This window comes from Cicer arietinum, chromosome 8 (assembly GCF_000331145.2).
Source record: "Cicer arietinum cultivar CDC Frontier isolate Library 1 chromosome 8, Cicar.CDCFrontier_v2.0, whole genome shotgun sequence".
NCBI lineage: Eukaryota > Viridiplantae > Streptophyta > Magnoliopsida > Fabales > Fabaceae > Cicer > Cicer arietinum.
Window position 1 is genome coordinate 25741360 of NC_021167.2, and position 19525 is coordinate 25760884.

Here is a 19525-nt window from a genome sequence, read left to right on the forward strand (position 1 = left end):
ACAATGCATCAAGACAACGGATAACACAACGTCGCACTCAAAACACTGTAATATAATAAATGGTTAAATTTATTTTTAGTCCTATAAAATAAAAATATATTTTTTAATCACTATAAAATTATCTAAAAATTACTTTTAATTTTTACTGAAAACGAAACAAGTGTTAATTGTTATTTAACTTAAAAAAATTTAAATGATTTTTTACAATAATATTTATAATATTATAAAAAAAATTTAAAACTAAAAAATAGATTAGGATAATATATGAATTGAACATCTGTCAAAAATGAAAAAATATTATTGTCTATTATCACTTTTATTGATGTTTAATAGGTAATTAATTGGTTGATTACAAATTATTTATATAATATATATAGTCTATTTTTGTTGATTTTTTAATGAAATGTCTTTAAATGTTGACTTAGCTCAAAAGTAGAATTGATGAAAGGTTCACATGTGACATCTATAATGTTGAAATCGGTATCAAATAATCTTATCTAAATTATATGATATAATTAAAATGAAACAATTAAAAGTATATTTACAGTCAAAAGTGATAATTAATATAAAATAAATATTTTTTAGAAATACGATAATTATTTGAAGAGAGAGAATATCCAATAAAAGATTAAAATTATATTTTAACTAAAAACAAATGTGGGGGTAAAATGGAAAATCCAATATAACCGACACAGTTTGTGATAAAAACCAATAGCCGTTAAAGACAACAACCTCGTAACTCACACATAATAACATTCTCAATCGGAGAGTGTGATATCAGTAACTCATCAAACTGTTAATCTTTTCATCACAATTTTCACATACCCTTTTCCTTCAATGGCGGATCAGACCCAAAAAGCTGAGATCTTTGAACTCAACAATGGAACCATGCAGCTCCTTGTTACCAATCTCGGTTGCACTATCATCTCCTTCTCTGTTCCTGGCAAAGATGGTTCTCTCTCTCTCTCTCTCTCTCTTGATTTTCAATTTTATTTTTTATTGATGTGGCTTTGAATTGATTGATGATTTTGTTTCTAACATTGAAGGTGTTTTATCCGATGTTGTTCTTGGACTTGACTCTGTTGAATCTTATCAGGTATGAATTTACAAAAAAAAAAAACCTTTTTTTATTCTTTCTAATTTTTAGTTTTTATGTGTAATTGGGTTGTTTAGTTTTCAATTGGATTTACCAATGTCACTCATGGGTATTATGTGTCACTTTTCAAAATTCTACCTTTCAAGCTTCAACGTTGAAAATCCTATGAGAAATTAGAGTTGTGTCTTTAGATAAGGTTTTACAGTGTGATCATGGTTATAATCGAGGTTTTAAATTGTGGTCAGAGTCACATTGCGGTTATTTATGTCACGATCCTTGATATTGCATTAACAAATGTTGTCAATGCAGCTGCAATTGCAATTGTAATATTGTTGTTTAGGTCCCAAAAGTCTTGATGTTGTGAGGGTTTGAAATAGAGGTATCGAAGGTGTGTCCAACACTAGCACGACTTGTGATTACATTCGATTACTTCATTTTTTCAAAAGATTATCAGTGTTGACGTCTCAATATTAGTGTAATGTCGTGTTTGTCAGTTCTTTATAAACAGACGATAACAGTTGCAGTAGTGTCACGATCCTTGATATTGTAGAGAGTTGCGGTAAAATACGGCCAGCCTCAATCGCAGTCATTGCAGTTTCGGCAATTTCAAAAATCGATATGTCACAGTCTAAATCACAGTTGCAGACCTTTATTGAAAACCTCTTTGTTTTTGAAATTGCAGTCACAAACCGATTACTGTCACAATCCTTAAAGTTGCATAAAATTGTAGATATATGTTACTGATGTGGTCTCAAATTCAATTTTCGGTTGCAATTACGGGTGAGGACGACAATATCAAACCACACACAGACATATATGTACATACGTGTATGTATAGATGTAAGCATGGGTGTATAGATTTTGGTATGATTGATTTGCTGATTTTTTTTTTTTTTTGTTGCTTGTTGCAAGCAGAAAGGTCTTGCTCCTTATTTTGGCTGCATCGTCGGTCGGGTAGCGAACCGGATTAAGGGTGGAAAGTTCACACTTGATGGTGTTGAGTACTCTTTGCCTCTCAACAGACCCCCAAACAGTCTCCATGGTATCAATTCTATGAACACACTTAGTCCTTTATTCAAGCTTTTCTAGATTATGCTGACAAAAGTATGTTTCGGCATCAAAGTGCCAGATTATGAAATGCTTATATTAGATAATATTCATCTGATTAGGGTCTTATTATAATGATTATGAATTATTTTAGTTAATATATCTCTATATCTGTATACTATATTTTGTGCTCTCTTTTCAAATTTCACCAATAACTAGATCTTGTACTCGTGCGATTCACATGCCAGTTATATCAGAGATTCATGTATTGTGTATAATATAAACATACGAATGTGGTAGATATTAAGTGGAATTGGAAATTACATTGAATCGCAAGTTTTAAATCATTTTCTTACAACAATTTATGATTTTTGTTTGCTGATTTCCTGATTCTTGTCCAAATTTTAGGTGGAAATGTTGGATTTGATAAGAAGGTATGGGAAGTAATTGAATATAAAAAAGGCGAAACTCCATCGATCACTTTTAAGTATGACAGTCATGATGGGGAGGAAGGTAGTGTTTATTTCCAATTTCTCTTTCATTGTTAAGTATCGCAATCACTATGTTCCAATGTTTTTAAAAACTGAATTGAACATTGAATCAACGAGACCTCTTGGTCATGGTTCAACCACCTTTAACTGCTCGAACTGGGATGAAACTGCGATAAAACTGCTATATTTGCGTCGTAGTAAAGGCCGGTTCCAGGTTCAACCGATTGAACTGTCCTATTCGGTTTTTAAAACACTGCTATGATCTTCCATTCCCTTTGTCTTATTTTTGTTTTCTATCACCAGGTTATCCTGGAGACATCACTGTTACCGCAACTTACACGCTCACCTCAAGCACGACTCTGAGGCTCGACATGGAAGGAGTGCCAAAGAACAAGCCAACCATCATTAACTTAGCTCAACATACCTATTGGAACTTAGCCGGCCATAACTCAGGGGATATACTTGACCATTCAATTCAGATATGGGCTAACCATGTCACTCCTGTGGATCAGCATACCGTGCCGACCGGCGAAATCATGCCAGTGAAGGGTACACCTTTTGATTTCACATCTGAGAAGAGAATAGGTGACACCATTAATCAAGTTGGATTAGGATATGATCACAATTACGTACTCGATTTTGGTGAAGAGAAAGCAGGTTTGAGACACGCTGCAAAAGTAAGGGATCCGTCGAGTTCAAGGGTACTTAACTTGTGGACAAATGCTCCTGGTGTGCAATTTTACACTGCAAATTATGTCAACAATGTATCAGGAAAAGAAGGTGCTATATATGGAAAGCATGCCGGATTATGTCTTGAGACACAAGGATTCCCTGACGCTATAAACCAGTCGAATTTTCCGTCTGTCGTGGTTCGACCGGGTGAGAAGTATCAACATTCTATGTTGTTTGAGTTTTCAATTGAATGAAATATTGTTGGAGAGTTGGAGTGAGTAGTGAAATAAGGTAGACTTGTTCTGCTTATTATGGCTTTTTAGAACCTGAAAACTTTGGTTGCTCCTAAAATTGTTACTTGTGTTTAAATAATTGTCTGAAGGGTTGAGTCAGTTTTATGAGCACATCATGGGCTGTTTTATTTTATAACTCCTAAATTTAGACATCATACAGCGAAATTAATCCGCTAAATATTCATTTTTCTAATTATAGATTTATTGTCTATTTAGTCGAATTTAACTTGAAAAATTAGTCTCTACAATTGTGAGCTGGTACTGATTTGACTTATGCAATTTTCATATTGGTATATCTAAATGTATACCACATTATTGTTTATTATTTCTACAACTCCGTACATTTTAAAAATATACACAAAAATCAATTGCACATTTAACACCAAAATTTTGATGTTCCAGAATAGTTTCCCTTTATAAAATGGAACAACGCCTAAGAAATTATATTCAATGAATTTATCTTGGAGAATTGAATATTTTCTGACAGCTTTATGAGTTTTTTTTTGTTGCTAAAAAGTAATATTTATTTATTTAAATTAAAGAATACATCGATGGAGAACAATACAAATACAAATTTACTAAACTAAAAAAAAATGATTATGCGAACAAATTCACTTGACTGTCACAACCAGTTGTTATGGTCTCCTGTTACAATATATTAAATGTTGCACAGGTATAGAGAATGAGAATGCTTTCAATGTTTCTGTAGTTCATCTTGAAAAAGTTGCACAAGTAATATTGAATTACATTTCATGAAACTGAAAAGCCATATAGCCAAAAATACAATCAAAACTAAATGAAATGTTACATTAGTAACTCATAATTATATCCACAAATTCAAGTCAAGTTGTATTCTGAGAAACCTAACATCATATCTTACATTGCCCGAACCAACTCGAGCGGTAATGTTTCCGTTGCCAGCTGAAAATTCAGAACAAGAAAATTGTAAATGATCCTTCAAAGTGAAGACTGATCAATGATATGAGAACGAGAATTCAAAATGTTATTTGATATAATATAAACATGTAATTATACATCAATAAGATGAACCTACCCAGAGTCTCGGAGTTCTCGAGTCGGACTTCTTATGCAATTTTGATAGCTCTGACTGAAAGCTTATAACAATTGCAACTTTGAACTCAATTGAAAAGGGACTGCATGAAAATACAATAACACAGTGAGTCCTTAAGATTCGGTATGCCATATCAATGAAGTTGTTCATGAGAAGATATTTATGAAATGAAAAATGCCGAAGTCCAAACTCAAACAAGTTGCATATATAATAGGAGGCAAGGCAATTTGGATAAACTTCTCTATAAAATTATGAACAATGAAATATTGAAAGAATCTTGCAATAAGTATTGAGCTTTTTGAACAATAGATTCTTCTATACAAATTGAAATTAGTTTTTGCATCTCAATTGTTTGAGAACATCTCTCATTTAACTTCTCCATAAACAAATAAGGACTTTCTGTAACTAAAGAACTATAAACTTATATTGCTTGAGAAGCTTCCATAAGCTAGGAACTATCCAAACTAGTGTTGACAAATAGTGGCTATATTGGCACTATAGCATATCATAATTCAAACAAATCATTATTGTTCTGCAATACGTGATTTAATACCAAGTGTTGTGAAATAATAGCTAAAGCAACGTTGTAGCTCTGTAATATAGAGGAATTTGAACAAACTGATATTTTCCACGATCTACGATTAACAACACTGATCCAAACAATGTTAGGAGGGCTTTGGATATATAAGTTAATTATACACTCACCGTGTAAGAGCTTATGTATAACTTATTTCTACAATTGGAGGGAGAATGAAAGTAAACTGCGCGTAAAGACACTTATGTCATAAGGTAAGTCAAATAAATTCTTCCAAACACCCTTTTAGTGTCAAACATTTGAGTCATTGTGAGTGTGCGCGAGCACGCACATGCTTGTGTATGTGGGTGTGTTTAGTTATGGATATACCATTTACTCTATGAAATGCACATTAGAGAAGAATTATCATTAACGAAACACATACCCGGCAAAGATTGTTGGACAGGTCAAAAGACGAGGAAGTATTACATAGATAGGCAGAGTCAAATTACGGCACACGTCTCCATCTGCTATCTGCTCAATCAAAGAGAGAATAAACAACTTGTTGTAAAGTGACATGCTGTTACACAAATCCATTATCACTTGCCTGAGTTGTTAGAATCAAAGAGGTCTCAGTCACAATTTTCTCTCCGTGAAGAATGGATTCAACGCGATATAACTGAATGTCAATAGACTGAATTGGAATCGCTGATGCTTCGACAGTTAATTCACCATTAATAGGACTAGACAAAGAACACTGAGTGCAGATTTTTCCACTCACTCGAAAACCACCTATTCAACAATAAATTTTCATGAGTCACGTGATCCTTTTTCATTGATGCTTACACACTCTGGTTGGATAAAAAACTTAATTAAGTGCTTTTAGTATAAGCACTAGCATATCTAGAAGCTATTTCTATAAATAAAAAATAAAATAAAGTCAAACTATTTTCACAACAGCTATAAGTTGTTTCCATAAGTTCTCTCAAACAGTCTCACAAGTACTTTGTCAGTAGATAAACACAAATAAGTCAATTCAAATAGATCCTTAATAGAATTCAGCTATTCAAATGCGCAACTGCTGAAAATTTCCCTTATGATTAAGAAAAAATTGATATCGTCAAATAAGATGGGAGTTACAAATTGTGAAATTTTAAGGCATGAAACAATTGCACAAATTTCTTTTCTTTTATATGTTTTATAATCAAACTGAGATAACATGTACATTCTTTGAAGGATAATCAACACACCAGATTTTAATTCGGGAAGAAGAGGATGTCTTTGAGTGTCCTGCGTAATGTAAAAGATAACCATCTCGGGAGAAATCGGTCTTTGTAGAAGATCACCTGAAATTATCCACAAACAGAAGAGACACTAATAATTTTCATCATTCACAGATACATAAAAATAAATAATAGGAGCGAACAAAATTATACCTTTATCACTTTCGATAATGAACTCCGTCGTTGCTGATAATGATTTATGCAAGTATCCGCGAGATATATCTACAGTCAACAAATACTATAGATGCTATCAATCACCAACTGGCTAAATTACGCAAAATTTAAAACGACAAAAACGAAAGAAAAATGAGTTTACAAAATTGCTAATGCACTTTTGTAAAATGAAAGAAATAAAAAACAATAGTCGGAAAAATAATAATTTCATCTTATCAATCATTTGCACAACAAAGCACTTTCAAATAACATTTTACCTGGATACTAATATCTGCTCCATGGAAAGTCTCATAAAATCTTTCTAAATTCTCATCTTGTTTAAGATTCAATGAAAATGGTATCTGACATAAAGATTGCAAAACTTACAATGAGCACAATAAAATAGGTAATATAAACCAAATAGGTTATTAAAGTGTTCCAAAATAATAATTGGTAAAGAAAAGAACTAAAACATGCTAATAAAGATACTTTGATATGCTATTTAAAAACTGTAAGACAGAGATCCTAATTAGTTCAGAAAATCTACACAAATAAAACTCATGTATATATGAAAAATATTTTGATAAACTTAGAGGAGAAAAAAAGTTACTGGATAAAATCTTATATATGACAGAGAAAGCTACTTAATATATAACATAGCAACAATTCAGGTTTGTTTGAATTTGCTTGTTTGAACTTATCTACTGTTATAAGCATTTGTGACACTATTTAGGAGAGTTTGTGGAAACAACTTATGACATGTTCATAAGCTGTTTTCAGCTCATTTTCGTAAGCTCTCTTGGATAGCTTATGAACATAGCTAATATAAAATAAGTTGACTTTATTTTATCTATTGTTATAGAAATAGGTTATACATAAGCACTTATAGCATAAGCGCTTAGTTAAACTATTTATCCAAATAGGTTCTTAAAGTATCAATAAAAAGCTTGTGTCTTATAGTTGGATGCTCGTCCAGAAATCAGACATTGATGGGAATTTCAAAGTTGACAAAGAACCAAAAATTCTCATTTGGGTAGGTCAATACTTTATCAATAAATAATAGAATTTGTGCTTTGGTATTTATAGGCAATGGCATTCAATTGAATGATTTAACCTTAAGAAATACCAGAAAAAAAATCTACATAAGCAATCACACTATTACATTCATTCACTATTGATATACTACCTCTGTTGTACCCGAACCAATCTTTCCGGAAGATTTAACCTCGACGGTCCTTTTCCTGTTAAGAAGCCAATCATAAGAATCATGTGCACTTGTCCTAATGTAAGCACAAGAATTTAATACATCATGAAAAGTTTCAGATTTTTCGTACAACAAGACTACATTGTGTTAATTGAATATGGTAGAAAACATTGATAATTATTTAGATATGGCTTGGCAAAAAAATTGAATTGAAATAAAATGAATAACAAAAGTGAATAGTGTAAATAGGATCCCCTAACATTACAATACTGACTTGATACAGTTTTTATGAGGCAACATTACATAATCTTTGGATAACTAAAAATCTAAGATATTCACTAATCAATTAATGCTAATAAGTATACATTCTTCATGTAAACAAATTTACAAAGAAGTTTAATTACAATATTACAATTTCCCTTCTTACCAATGATAATAATACTGCTTAATATTTGTTTATGGTATTGGTATTGCAATATGATGCCATACGATTAGATGAATTTGACTCCTCTAAAGTAGAGACTAAAGCGAGGAAATAAAGGGTTAATATTTCAAACAAAAACAAGTCCACAATTTGTTATATACATGTTCATGTAATCAACCATTGATCAATGGTTCCAATCTCAAGTCGGTTGCACAGCTTTTCCGATGCATTGTCCACTTTGGCTCATATGTGAATCCTCACAGTTTTATCCTTAGTTAAACAGCGCCTAAATCGGTCGAGGAGAATGAATGTTTATAAACTAGTCTTAACCTCGATTCTCAAACAATGTGAAACTTTTTAGTGAACCAGATCAGTATCCCCTAATCAAGGCTAAGGAGTTAAAGAGCTTCTCAGCCCTCATGCATGGCTTAGGATCTCCTTCTAGCGCTGTTAATACTCACTTTAAACTCAAATGAACAATTCATTTAGAGAAACTGGATCCTGATTAAATTTCTGCTTAAAAATTGCTTATACTATTCATGTATACTTATCAAACTACTAGAAAATTCCCTATGAATGTACAAAATCAATTATTTCAAGAAATTATTTATTGACTTACACAATTGGAATAGGCTTAATAACGCCATAGAATGACTCAACAACCCCAGCTGATCCTCCACGAACCTTCAACAAACCCAATAACACAACAAAAATCAACAAAAACAAAATTCCAAAATCCAAACTACCAATAACTTACTAAAACCAAATTCGAATACCCTTTGGTTCAAATTCAACTGGGTCAAACAAATTTTTGAAAAGTGGAATAATTTTCAGCACAAAGTTTACATCTTTACATTATTTTTTATGAGAAAGTAAATAAGAATGGAACCTGCAAGTTGACGGATCCTTTGATAGTAAGACGAATTCCATAGTGAGAAATTGAAGATTGTGTTTTTAGAATTATTTTTCCTTCTAGAAGTTCCTGAAAATTCAAATCACGAAGAAAAAATTTCAGGGTCTAATTCACATAATATTCATATTTGTATATAATAAGTGTATGTCTAGAGAGAGAAGTGAAATTACGGAAGGACGATAGATACGATTGAAGCGAGAGAGTTTGAGGTGAACGGACATGGCAACTAGAGAGAGAGAGAGAGAGAGAGAGAGAGAGAGAGAGAGAGAGAGAGAGAGAGAGAGAGTTTTAGAGAGAGAGAGAGAGAGAGAGAGAGAGAGAGAGAGAGAGAGAGAGAGAGAGAGAGAGAGAGAGAGAGAGAGAGAGAGAGAGAGAGAGAGAGAGAGAGAGAGAGAGAGAGAGAGAGAGAGAGAGAGAGAGAGAGAGAGAGAGAGAGAGAGAGAGAGAGTTTTAAGCTTTTTGTGTTGGCATCATCGTTAATGGAAAATGGCTTTTTTTCTTTCAAATATGAAAAGCAATTAAGAGTTTCAAATTTATAAAAAGTTATTGTAAAAATAAAGAAATGAAAAAAATGATTAAGATAATGGAGATAGAAATGCTAGTTTTTTTTTAATGTATTTTATGCAATTCAATAAACAGAAGACTCAAAAAATAATTTAATAATAGTACAATTTAGACAAAATCGTAGTTTTTTATTTTGAGGAAAAAAGATCATGGCATTTCATTGATAATCAAAGGAATGATCCATAAAAAATTGCACTTAATTTAGAGATTAGTTTGAATAAAAATACTCTAGTTAATGTATCAACATCTTGATTCGTTTATTTCTTAATAAATATTGATTAGGTTGGAATGATAGAAATTATTCTTTTATAAACTTCAATAATAACACATATTTTTAAAATATTAGAGCTACTCGTGGTAAAAAGATCTATCATATTTTTATATTTTATTTCAATAATAACTCTTCTTAAGTGATTTAATAGCCATTCCAAAGTCTAAAATAAATTTGTTAAGTCTAAAGTATATTTACTTTAGGTGGTGTCAATGAATACACATTTATTTTTGTTTTTCAAATAAACATTTAAGTTCGAATTCAAATTCTTAACAACATTTAAGTTCGAAATCAAATTCTTTAGAACGTTCTATTTTTTTAGGTTGATTCATTTTCTTTTACTTTTTATTTTCATTAACTTGTTGAATTGACATGTAGGTTTGTGTATATATGTCATTATCTTGTATTGTTGCAATCAATCAAATCAATTAATCATAGTATTATATTATTAGAAAGTGTGGCACTAAGTGTTTAAAGGTTGCTTAAAAAACTCTTTAATGATAATTGTAAAATTATCACTAATAATAAAAGAAATATTTGACACAACATCATAAAAGCATAAGCTTCTTTAATTTGTGGAAATCCTTTCAACCTCTAAGCTAGACATGCATTTTGCTTATTGATAATAAAAATAGTAATGTATATATAAAAACCATAATAATTTAGTGAACATCACAATTACTTCCATATAGAATAGAAAATAGGATGCATACAAAACTATCCATTCTAAAAGCAGAACAATTATTAATGGAAGGTTGTTCACACTTATCTAAATGCATTCATTACATGATAACATAAGAAAGAAGCATCAAATTTTCTTGGCAATGAACAGTCCCCATATTTGCTCACCAGCTTCACCTCTCATCTTCTTGGCCTTCCATCTTTCAACAATTTCATTGTAATCATCCTAAAAGTAGAGATTTCAATAAGTAATTAATGCTTTGAAATTGAAACTAAAAGAAACAAGTACCTCAAAATGTAAGGGTTTGTTTGGTCTCTTTGCATGTATTGTTTTCATTTTCAATTTCAAAATTGCAACCTTGTTTTAAATTTGTTTTCAGTATTCAAATATGTATATAGAGACAATAAATTTTTTATATTATTTTGTATTACAAATATTTAAAAAATAGTAACAGCGAAAATAAGGCGACAATTCTTTAATAAAAAATAAAAATGGAAAACGTATTTAGTTAGTTATATTCAAAGTATATATAAGAAATTCACCTCCGAAAATTCGTTGATGAAATCGACCTTCTTGTTCTCAAGGGAATTTAACTCTTTTTGTAGAGTTTTCAAGAACTGAAATAAACAAAAAATTTCAGAACAACACAAGGTCAATAAAATGTAAATTTCAAGCAAAGTAATTTGTAGTGTGTGACAAACCAAATTTGTTTGATCTTGATCAATGACATAATCAAATCCAGCATTCTCAAGCATCTGTGGATGATTTAGAACATGATTAGTATTATTTAAACAAAACAAAAATCGGATAAAAAAAATTATTACTATTAATTAAAGTGATATTAATGATCATTTATAATCATCTCTAAAAAAATTTAAACTTCATTTTTTAAAGTTACAAAATCAAACTCTTAATACATAACTCACATAATATCATGTTATAAAAGGAATAATTTCAAGATAATGGCACCAACAACTTATGTTATCATACCTGACAATATGCATTCATGTCATGGATATAATATCCTCTCTTTTTAATGTACTCAGCATATTCTATTGAAAGATTTCCAACACTTTTGCAATAGTCACTAATTAAAAGTGTACCTCCAGGCTTCAACCACTTATAAAATGATCTGAAAAGTGTTGGTTTATCCTGTATTACATAAAAGAATTTAATAATTAAATGTTACAAATAAAATGAAAGAATATTTCAAGCATATACTAAATAAAATTCTTCGAATATAAATTGAAATGTACAAAAGTGTATCATTATTCAATAAAAATTGTTCGAACTAAAATCTTAAATTATGCATAAATATATAAAACTATATATGGATGATTAACTATATACTTATAAAATCTACAAAGTAATTAATAAATCAAATGTACTTTCTTACTTTGATGTGTAACAAAGTGTCACGAGTGTAGATTACATCAAATGTCTTTTCAGGATATGTTTTTTTAGTGCAATCGACACATTCGAATTCAACTGCATATTTGAGTCCAATTGCGCGTTCGATAGCTAGAGAAATCATATTTATGGAGAGGTCAATTGCAATAACTTCAACATCAAAATTTTCAGCCATGTAAAAGTCACCTCCTCCAAGACCACAACCAACATCTAGGACTTTTTGACCTGGCTTTAGTCCTAACTTTGCCACAAATTCTTTTGTTGTTTCTGCTCAAGCAAATATAAGCACTTGTATGTTAGAAGTATTTGATATCATATGATTTAAGCATGAGATGTAATCACAATAAATACCATGTTATGTCAAACGACATCATCATTTGAATCTGAATGAATGTGCTATTTGAACGTCGTCTACCAATGAACCATCGATAACAATTATCGAAAATATAAGTATTTTGATAAACGACTTAGATTATAATATTTCCAATCATTATTACTGATGGTTTACTGGTGAAGTCAATACAAAACCATGCTCCTAAATGAAAATGAATTTTTATAGAAACTTGTAGTCATAGCATTAATATTTGACTGCAAATCAGTCTATTATGTTTTTTTAACTTTCCTTAATTCAGGAGATTTCGAGTTTAAACTTGTTTGAAACTATCTTTAGCCGGATTTTACTTACCTATCAATCAAGCTGCAAAATATTAGGACAATTTCTCTTAGGAACAGAGAAATTAAAAAAAAAAAAAAAAAAAAAAGAACTTTCCTCAATCCTTCCTTCCTTACAATGATTGGCTCATGGCTCATGTAAATGATAAGAACCATATGGTATCATTGAGGAAGAACATTCTTACCAAGTCCTCCTGTGCTCACAAAGCCTTGACCATAAACTTTCTCATAGATTAAGATATCCTTATGATTATACTCAACACTGTCTAAGAACCTTTGGAACCTTCTATCATCATGTGATTTAACTTTTTGCCATAGCCAACAAATCTACATGACAAAAGTTTCTAGTTTAATCATATATTGTATATCAGTTAAATAAGCTGAAATAATAGATCATATCATAGTTAAAATAAATAAATAAATAAAACCTTTCATGTCACCTGATTTTGATTCTTCTTATTTCTAACATAAGCTCCAATGCATTTGCAGCCAACAAGAGAAAGCTCAAAGGAATTTCCATTATCATCACTCATATGGCACTCTTTAAATACCTACATGAAAAGTGGAAAGGTAATGATCAAAATCAAGCTTTTCAACAATACTAATTAATTTAGAAAATCAGGATTATGAATGATAATTTGGTTAAGAAATTGACTTTAATCATTGACCTTATAACTTCTTTATCATCAAAATTCCCAACCATGTTTAGTTGAATACTATGCAGCACAATACACACACGAACATTACACATAACAGTGACACCGACATATAGACACTAATAATATATTTCAAAAAAATAGAAATAATTAAATGTAATAATACGTGTCAGACTTGTGTCCGTATCGAAAACCAACATTTATCACACACCAGACACAACTAAATTTAAGACATATATCGAATAAAAAGTTCAATCATACATCAAAGGTTACTTTGTGTAGTCTAGAGGTTCTATCTCCATAAAACAAATATCTCTAACATTCCATATGACCAAAATTAGGTCGATGAAAACCTCATCTTTAAGAAAAAATTGTTTTTTTTCTAAGAGAATAATAATTAGACTCATAACAAACCTTAGTGTAAAATCTTGGTTCCCTATAGTGAGTTGGATTGTATTTTCTCTTTGAATCTCCAGATTGGTGAAAACAAGATTCTCTAAAGAATATATATCCATCAACTTTTAACCATTTCACCATCTTTTCAGCTAAATTTTCAACCTGGAATTAATCAATGGAAAAATCAAAGCCTTAAAAAATTAGTAATGGAGCATAGTTAGAAAAGTACATTAGGGGACAAAAATGAAAAATTGTCGATTCAAATTGTCAATAGTCAAATTATACCGAACTCAGCAGAATCAAGATCATACAGTTCACATTTCAATTTTATTAAATCAAATTTCAAATAAAAAATAAAATGCAAACAATTCAATCTTGATCTGATCTAACCATATCCAAAAATTCAATCGTAGAGTATTCTGATCTAATCTAACCATATCCAAAAATTATAAGCTTTAATTAAATATAAAAATAACAAAAATGTCACCTCTTCATCTGAAAGATACATGAGTAACCAATTTGAGAATATCAAATCAACTGATCCTTCAGAAATATGCAAGTTTGGAGATGTGACATCAGCACACATGAACTTGACATTCTTGTGGTGTCCATTAATATTTTCATTCTGCAAAAGTATTATATGAAATTCAAGTAGTTACTTCACAACTATATGATTTTTTAATTTTATTTTGACAAATATAAACTATCAATATTTCAAAGCTATAACATTTAATTTAATGATTTTAAATTGCAGTTCACAATTGCAATTATAACTGTAATACTGTATATTTTAAAGTCTCTATCATATAACACAATTTAAAATTATGGATAAGAAATTAAAGTTACTTTTTTTATTGCACTCTCAATGAAGTCCACAGCAAGTAATTGCCCTGCTTTTTTGGCCAATTCACTTGTAAATCTTCCAATGCCTGCCCCAAGCTCTAAAATTGATTTTCCTTCATATGCTGGTAATAGGGAGAGTACCTATGTTATTTAAAATACATAAGTCCACAAATTAGGATTTGCTGCAATCAAAAAATGATAAATTTTTTTTATATATATGTAAAAGAATTGAAATTCTTTAAATCTATTGGATACTTTTGTTTTTGTTTTTGTTTTGAAACAGACAATTAAGTTGTTATATTAGTATTTTTTTTCCTTAACTGTATATGTACGGATATTTTGTCCAAAAGAAAAAAGAAATATATATACCTATTTAGGATGAGTTTGATGCGTAAGATAAAATAAAAATATGATATAATATGATGTAAAACAAATAAAGAAAAAATTTAATAATGACATGATAAATATTATTTTGTTATGTGTTTGATACATATGTGATAACAAATAAATAATATTATTTTTTTATGATACACACCTCATCATTATATGATATGATATATATCATATTTATATTACAAAATTATCATTATGAAACAACTGTATATCATTTTATTTTCAAAAAAACCTACAACACTTTTTAATATTATAAATTAATAAAATATAGCAAAAAAATTAAATAAGTATTAAAATAATTTTATATTTAAAAAATTTCCTTGACACTACTAAATGAATCCATAAATATAATTATAAACCTCTTAAAAATTCCAAATGTCGACTATTACTATTTTTTTTTTTAAATTTAATTTTACTGAAATATTTTTTTTTTTGCTGAATTTAATTTTTTACTCAGAAACATTTTACTAAAATCTTACATGTACTTTATGTTTTTTAAATTATAATAAATATAATAATATTCCAGAATATTTTTTTTATAATTGATTCCAAAGATAATACATACTTCAGGTCTCTCTTCTTTGTCGAGATGGGAGGCATTTGAATCGAGCATCATTGACTCAACTGACAAATTTGCACAATGCTCTCTCCAATAATTTCTCTGTACTTCACGTTCATCTTCTTCTACTACAACACCACATCATCAAATCATTCCAATTATTATATATATTTTATATAATAATTAATTTGTATATAATATACTTCTTTCTTATAAGAGATAATTAAGTTAAATTTTAATTAATAAAAATTAAATATATTTAATCTAGATACATTTTATTTTAATTGTCTCTTGTAGAAATAATCGGAGAGAATAATATGGTATGCTTTAAAGAAACATAATATGGTATTTATATAATATTAATATATTGTGCAATATATTAATATATTGAAGAAAAACACACCAACCAACCAACAACTTTGTACTTTTTGATAATATTCAGTTTTATAATTAACAACATAATTCACCTTGTGTCATAGCTTCCAAATTGGCCATGGTAGAATGGAGAAGAAAAATTGTAACAAAGAAAAGAATGGAGAAGAAAAATGAGAGAGAGAGAGATAAAAGAAATGGAAGTTATGTTGTTGTTGTTGCCTTCATAAGCTTGCTATATTCCTATCCTTCCAATGGTACTTATATAAAACACTTACCATCATACAAGAAAGAGAAATTTAAAGGAGATATTTATGTGCACACATTAAAAGAAAGCTTCCACAGGGCTCCCAATTTTTTTTAAGAATTTTGAAAGATTTTTTTTGCTAATAATCAAATGAGTACTATTATTGTCGGTTTAAGAAATTTATTTTTGAAATGGAAAGTAATTAATAGAGTTATGTCATATCATTTAAGGGATAATCAAAGTTTTTAAGAATGTATAATTCGATTTTTTATTAGAATACCATTTTTTTTAAAGTAATCAAAATGCCCCCACTAAAAAAAAATTTAATATCCTACTTTTTGATCCATTCATGAGGTCACAACCACATCATACGACTTGAAGAATTTTTTTTTCTTTTTTATTTTATTAATTGGTTTAATAAATTAAAAATAATTGTAATATTTAAAAAAAAATGATTTTTTCATTGGATGTGATCTATCTAGTAAAAATAATTAATGTTGTGGAATATATGTGTCAAAACAAATAAGGTAATGCTGGTTCAATTTATCAATCACGAACAAATCACTTCTTTTGCGGCTAAATTAATTTGTAATTTAGTAAATTGATTAATTTACAAATTTTTAAAATGTAAATAGCAGATTTGGTAAATTGATTAATTGCTAAAATGAGAAATTTGGTAAATTACGTTTACCAAATCACGTTCATTCAACGGCTAAATGCTTAATTACAATTTGATAAGTAGTAGTAAGTAGCAAATTGATTAATTATAAATTATTAAAATTAATTTTCTCATTAAAATGTGATTGGGAAAATTGATTAATTTTCTCATTAATTTACAAATTGATTTAGCAGCAAAAAAAATTGATTTACCTGGTTTGTTTTATTACATTTATTCAACCGCGTTAATTTTGATGTATTTTTTTTATTCAATTTAATGTATTTTGTTTTATGTTATTAGTATATTTTACCTTTTTTTTAATTATCTTTTTTTATTAATTTTTATTTATTAGATTCCTAAAAAAATATGAGGAAATTGTGAATAAAATATAATTAAATTACTACTCAATGTAAAACAGGAGAGAGTTGTTAAAATAATTTAAATTTATCTACAATATAAGATGAAGTTGTTAAAATAATAGTATTTTATTTTTTAAATATTATAATTATTTTTAATTTATTAAATAAACAATTTTTTGATTAGTAAAATGGGAAGAAAAAAATTTCAAACCAAACTACATTGACATCCTAGGAATGCGACCTTCTATGTTAAAAAAAAAATTGTTCAGCAAGTCTCATCCTATATTTGCGACCTGGTGAAGAGTAAAAAAGTAGGACATTTTGGTTGTTTTTTTTTTTTTTGAAGTAAGACATTTTGGTTACTTTTAAATAAAAAGAGAATATTCAAATAAAAAATCCTTTTACTAATTGGTTTAATAAATTAAAAATAATTATAAATTTTTAAAAAATAAAATACTATTAATCAAATTCGTTACATTAAAGAAAAAAATGTGGTGGAATACATGTGCTTAAATAAATATTATTTTAACAATTTTTTCTTATTTTCTAGGTAAATTTAAATTATTTTAACAACTCCACTATGTTTGAATATAAATTAGCAACTTAATTTTGTTTTGTTCACAATTTCCTCCTATTTACCAATCACTTACAAATCACTTTTTTTTCGGTTAAATCAATTTGTGATTTAGTAAATTGATTAGTTTATAAATTGCTAAAAATGTAAGAAGCAGATTTGGTAAATTGATTAATTGCTAAAATGAGAAATTTGGTAAATTATATTTACAATTTGGTAGGTAGCATTAAGTAGCAAATCGGTTAATCACAAATTACTAAAATTAATTTTCTCATTAAATATAGTTTGGTAAATTGATTAATTTTCTCATTAATTTACAAATTGATTTAGCCGCAAAAAAAGTGATTGGTGGGTGATTGGTAAATTGAATCTCCATTATCTTGTTTGTTTTGACACATTTATTCAACCGTGTTAGTTTTGATATATATATATTTTTCAATTTAATGTATTTTGTTTCATGTTATTAATATATTTTACTTTTTTTTAATTATAATTATTTTTATTTTTATTAATTTTTATTTATTAAATATGGAGAAAAAAAAAGGAGGGAGTTGTGAGCAAAATATAATAAATTGCTATTCTATTTGCAAAACATGATAGAGTTGTTAAAATAATTTAAATTCATCTACAAACTAGGAGGAAGTCGTTAAAATAATAGTATTTTGTTGTTTTAAATATTATAATTATTTTTAATTTATTAAATAAATAATTTTCCAATTAATAAAATAGAAAGAAAAAAAAATTTCAAAATCAATACATAATCGTATTATGGGAATGCAACTTTCTATTAAATATTATAAAAAAAAAATTCAGCAAGTAGCATCCTGGAATTGCGATCTCATCATAGGATAAAAAATAGGACATTTTAGTTATTTTTAAATAAAGAGAAGATATTCAAATAAAAAATCATGTATAATCACTATAAAAAAGGTATGTATATATTCATATATTTTTAAAATTTCAAAAACGATGAAAATTGAGGTTAATAAAATGAATTAAATTTCTATAACACAGTAAATTCAGATTCAAATTTTGACTAAATTTTAAATTTTTTTAATATAGATTAATAAATAAATTAAAAAAAGTACCAAAAGTTGTGGTGTAGCAATATCATAGATAAAAAAAAAAAAAAAAACATTTACACATGGTCTTCATCATGATTTGAGCAACAGTACTTCGGATGCTTTGTAAAAAGTCTTATGTAATAAAGGTGTTTGAATTCATGCTTAAATTAGGAGTATCATTGATATGTAAATCATTATGATACTCATGTTTAGGGTTGAATTATGTTTGTATTCTCTTTCAAATATAAGAGAAGATGAGTCTATAAAAATAAATTTATCAAATCTATTTTTTAAATTATATATATTAACTTTTTGTTAACTCAATTTTCTTTTATACTTTGCATCAAAAGGAGTATGAGTTCGGTTTTGAGCATGTGAAGACTGTGGGACCGCACAGGACCTAAATTTTTAGGGACATCAAAAAAAAAATTTATATTATAAAATATAATATAATAAAAAGATGTCCAGATTGATAGATTTTTTGGAGCAATATTTGTATTGATAAATATATTGTAAAACTACTTTTGCTATAATTCTATCGCAGTTTGGATTTGATTTTTTTCAATGTTTACTTATTATATTAAATAAAAAAATAAAGAATTTGTATAAAAAAAAATAGGACACAAAGTTCAACCTTCGTACA

At 28.3% G+C, this 19525-nt stretch overlaps 3 protein-coding genes across 4 annotated transcripts; 1 reads left to right on the forward strand and 2 right to left on the reverse strand.

Annotated features, from left to right (window-relative positions):
* The first annotated feature begins 717 nt into the window (after positions 1-717).
* On the forward strand, positions 718-3797 carry LOC101493281 (uncharacterized). The gene is made up of 5 exons (XM_004512691.4): positions 718-952; positions 1047-1096; positions 2012-2138; positions 2552-2656; positions 2938-3797. Exons 1-5 carry the CDS (start codon positions 838-840, stop codon positions 3558-3560), a joined length of 1020 nt encoding a protein of 339 aa, XP_004512748.1. The 5' UTR covers positions 718-837; the 3' UTR covers positions 3561-3797.
* Positions 3798-4275: 478 nt separating this feature from the next.
* Positions 4276-9481, reverse strand: LOC101492730 (uncharacterized). Its single transcript, XM_004512689.4, has 11 exons — positions 9333-9481; positions 9139-9231; positions 8869-8933; positions 7808-7862; positions 6900-6983; positions 6622-6706; positions 6436-6531; positions 5793-5977; positions 5631-5719; positions 4654-4753; positions 4276-4520 (listed from the first exon to the last, which is right to left on the reverse strand). The coding sequence occupies exons 1-11, from the start codon at positions 9381-9383 to the stop codon at positions 4476-4478; spliced, it is 948 nt and encodes a 315-aa protein (XP_004512746.1). The 5' UTR covers positions 9384-9481; the 3' UTR covers positions 4276-4475.
* A 1177-nt stretch (positions 9482-10658) lies between these two features.
* Positions 10659-16252, reverse strand: LOC101492157 (phosphoethanolamine N-methyltransferase-like). 2 transcript variants are annotated; one of them, XM_004512688.4, is made up of 12 exons: positions 16076-16252; positions 15615-15733; positions 14660-14797; positions 14301-14438; positions 13832-13975; positions 13202-13312; positions 12947-13088; positions 12076-12356; positions 11670-11831; positions 11381-11434; positions 11222-11296; positions 10659-10904 (listed from the first exon to the last, which is right to left on the reverse strand). In XM_004512688.4, exons 1-12 carry the CDS (start codon positions 16101-16103, stop codon positions 10806-10808), a joined length of 1491 nt encoding a protein of 496 aa, XP_004512745.1. In that variant the 5' UTR covers positions 16104-16252; the 3' UTR covers positions 10659-10805. The 2 variants fall into 2 exon arrangements, with proteins under 2 accessions (XP_004512745.1, XP_004512744.1); XM_004512687.4 differs by having other exon boundaries at positions 15615-15736; positions 16076-16238.
* Between the last annotated feature and the right edge of the window lie 3273 nt (positions 16253-19525).